This window comes from Etheostoma cragini, chromosome 14 (assembly GCF_013103735.1).
Source record: "Etheostoma cragini isolate CJK2018 chromosome 14, CSU_Ecrag_1.0, whole genome shotgun sequence".
Taxonomy (NCBI): Eukaryota; Metazoa; Chordata; class Actinopteri; order Perciformes; family Percidae; genus Etheostoma; species Etheostoma cragini.
In genome coordinates, this window is record NC_048420.1 from 5,934,931 (window position 1) to 5,937,503 (window position 2,573).

The window sequence follows — 2,573 nt, forward strand, 5'->3', positions numbered from 1 at the left end:
CGTAAGCAATTAATGTATTTATTTAAACTGAATTGATTTGTACTTGCAGTTTTTATTTTTTTTACTTCTCGTGATCACCGGCTCTCATAGCTCACCCATCTTTTTTTCAAATAAAGCTCTGTACTGTCAAATCCTAAACCTAAGAAATAGACATTTAAATGTCTAAATGTCAAAAGTAACACGTATATATATAATGTGTATAAATGTTATTTTTCTGTATTTTCTGTTTATTTGTTGTTCTGGTATAATATGTGTGTTTTTGTACGTGTGCGCCGATCCCCGAGCCAGATTCCACGTGTTGGTGGAACTCACTGTGGCGAGGAAGCTTGTTTCTGACTGGGATCGGGAACTCAGAGGAGCTGTCCTTTCAGCACCACCTTGCTGCTTCTCTCAGCCAGTCCCGTCCCCGAAGCCTCCGTCACATCTCCTCCCCACAGTCTCTAACCCACTAAACTCGTCAAAGTTGAATTCGTAGCCCACTCCAGCTGCGCCAACGGAAACCCACATGTGTGTTTTAACACCCAGCTGAGTGCGCTAGTCACCCCCCAGTGTTATGTTGTATAAATCCAAATGTCCTCGTGCTGTTGGACCGTGGTGTCGCCACGGTCAGACACTGAGCTCCATCAAGTATGGGCTACAACTCCTTTCGGACCGCCAAGGGACTGTACTGCAACATGTTGCTCAAAAACTTCTATCTTAACTATCTTAAGACTCCGCAGACATATTTGTGATCAGGTCGGATACTTTGGGACTGCTCCGAACGTGAACACGAACATATGCTTTCGCCATATTTCTGCCTACTTTCTGTTTTATTGACTTGACAATGTAACTGTTATCATAATAAACTATGTCCTGTTGAGCAACAGTGATGAGACTCCGACACCGAGAGGCACCTGCACTGGTTATGAGCTCTATTCTGTTTTTTAGAAACTGGAACTCACCAAAAAAATAAAAACACTGATACTTACCTATGGTGGTTATGACCGTGATGGCAAAGTAAAACGACCCTGCGAATTTCCACTGCACCCCGGCTCTGTGGGGCTCTGCCTCCATGATGATGCTCTCCAGTTTGCGGTAATCATCCTCGCTGATGTTATATTTCCCCTGGAGACGCTTCTCCTCGGCTTCCAGCTGCTCCTTTTCCCGCATCTCGAAGTCGGACTCCAGGGCGTCAAAGACGGCGGCCCCGACGAGCAGGTACGTAAACGTGCAAATGATCAGGGACAAGGTCCGCACGTTTTGCCGCTTCATGGCCAACAGGAACCGGCGACCGAGGGGCTCATGTCCCCTCGGATTCCCCGGGAAGGCGCAGCAAGCGTTGGGGAAGCCGTGTGGACAGCGCCTTGAAGCAGAGACGCAGAAAGGTGCGCTCCGGTGACGGTGGCCGCGGTGCACGCCGGAGTCGGAGCAGCGGTGGAACCCCCCCGCCTTGTAGTGATCCCGGGGACACACTCCCAGATCCTGCTCCTGGTTGGCGGAGAGACACAAGAGACTGCTCGATCGCCTGGACCAGGAGCCCTGCAGCCGAAAGACCCTGCGCAAGACCTGCCCAAACCAAGTCCTCCCGGTGCGCAGTGCCATCAACAAGCTGCTCCCCAGATCGCCTGTTGGTCTCTGTGTTCCTCAAGTGCGCTGATGTCAAGCAATTCTTCCAATCAGTTAAGTGACCGGTGACAGATCCTTGTATATTTATTTACTTTGATGCTCCACTCGCTGTGTCTTTGATTAAAATGTCCTGGAACTGGACATCTTTCCGCATGTCTCTAAGTTTCAGCTGAACACCAACCTGTTCATCGTAACCTCATCAGCGTGCAAGCTATTTTTAGCAGCCATCCACCATATGCAAAAAAGCCCATCCAGTTTCGGTGGAATTCTTAAATGGTCCTCACAAACTGCTGACATCCTCATCACAAATGTGCTGAGTGGCGGATAAGAGCGGAGGGGTCACAGAGGATCGCAGAGCAACACACCAAGTTGGGAAACGTTACTCACACGATGCGCGGACCGAACATGTTCACAGCATTATCTCCCCTTTCCAGACGCTTTATTCCTGGATCAACTCACCAGTTGTTGGAGGAATAAAGAATAGCATTCCAAGCACAACGAATCATCCTCGACAACAGTTTCCATTGCAAAGAACAGTGTTCCCACCATGTCTTTTATAGACTGTGTGGAAGATAAGAATGAAAGAACATACTTTAAAGCTTGAATAAGCCAAGTTATTTCAGGCAACAGCGCGCTCCGCGCCCGCAGTGGCACTTCTGCTCCGTTGCGCACATCCAAGCTTTCCCTCCAGTACAGTCTGATCAGTTTAAACTGATTAAAAAAAGAACAAAAAAAGACTACATGCGCGGTACGGGGGGGCCTTTGTTAACCATTCGTGTCACAATCTGCTCGTATTTTAAAGGCTCGGCATTTTCTGTCTCCACACAAACACACACACACACACACACACTCTCCAGGCTCTAATCGGTGGGCGTTGCTCCTCCTGGCTCTGTGTTTTTCTCTTCTTCCAAGTGTCACGATTCATCCAACTGTTGGCCTGAGGATCTGCCTGTACTCTTAGAAGGGGG

General features: G+C 48.6%; 1 protein-coding gene across 1 annotated transcript in view; it reads right to left on the reverse strand.

The window, feature by feature from the left end:
• The window catches only part of kcnk9 (potassium channel, subfamily K, member 9), a 58,429-nt gene extending 56,106 nt beyond the window's left edge, over nt 1-2,323 (reverse strand). Inside the window, exon 1 of the mRNA XM_034891426.1 lies at nt 969-2,323. Coding sequence (XP_034747317.1) covers nt 969-1,581 — 613 coding nt within the window. The 5' untranslated portion in view covers nt 1,582-2,323. The remainder of the gene's footprint in view (nt 1-968) is intronic.
• Between the last annotated feature and the right edge of the window lie 250 nt (nt 2,324-2,573).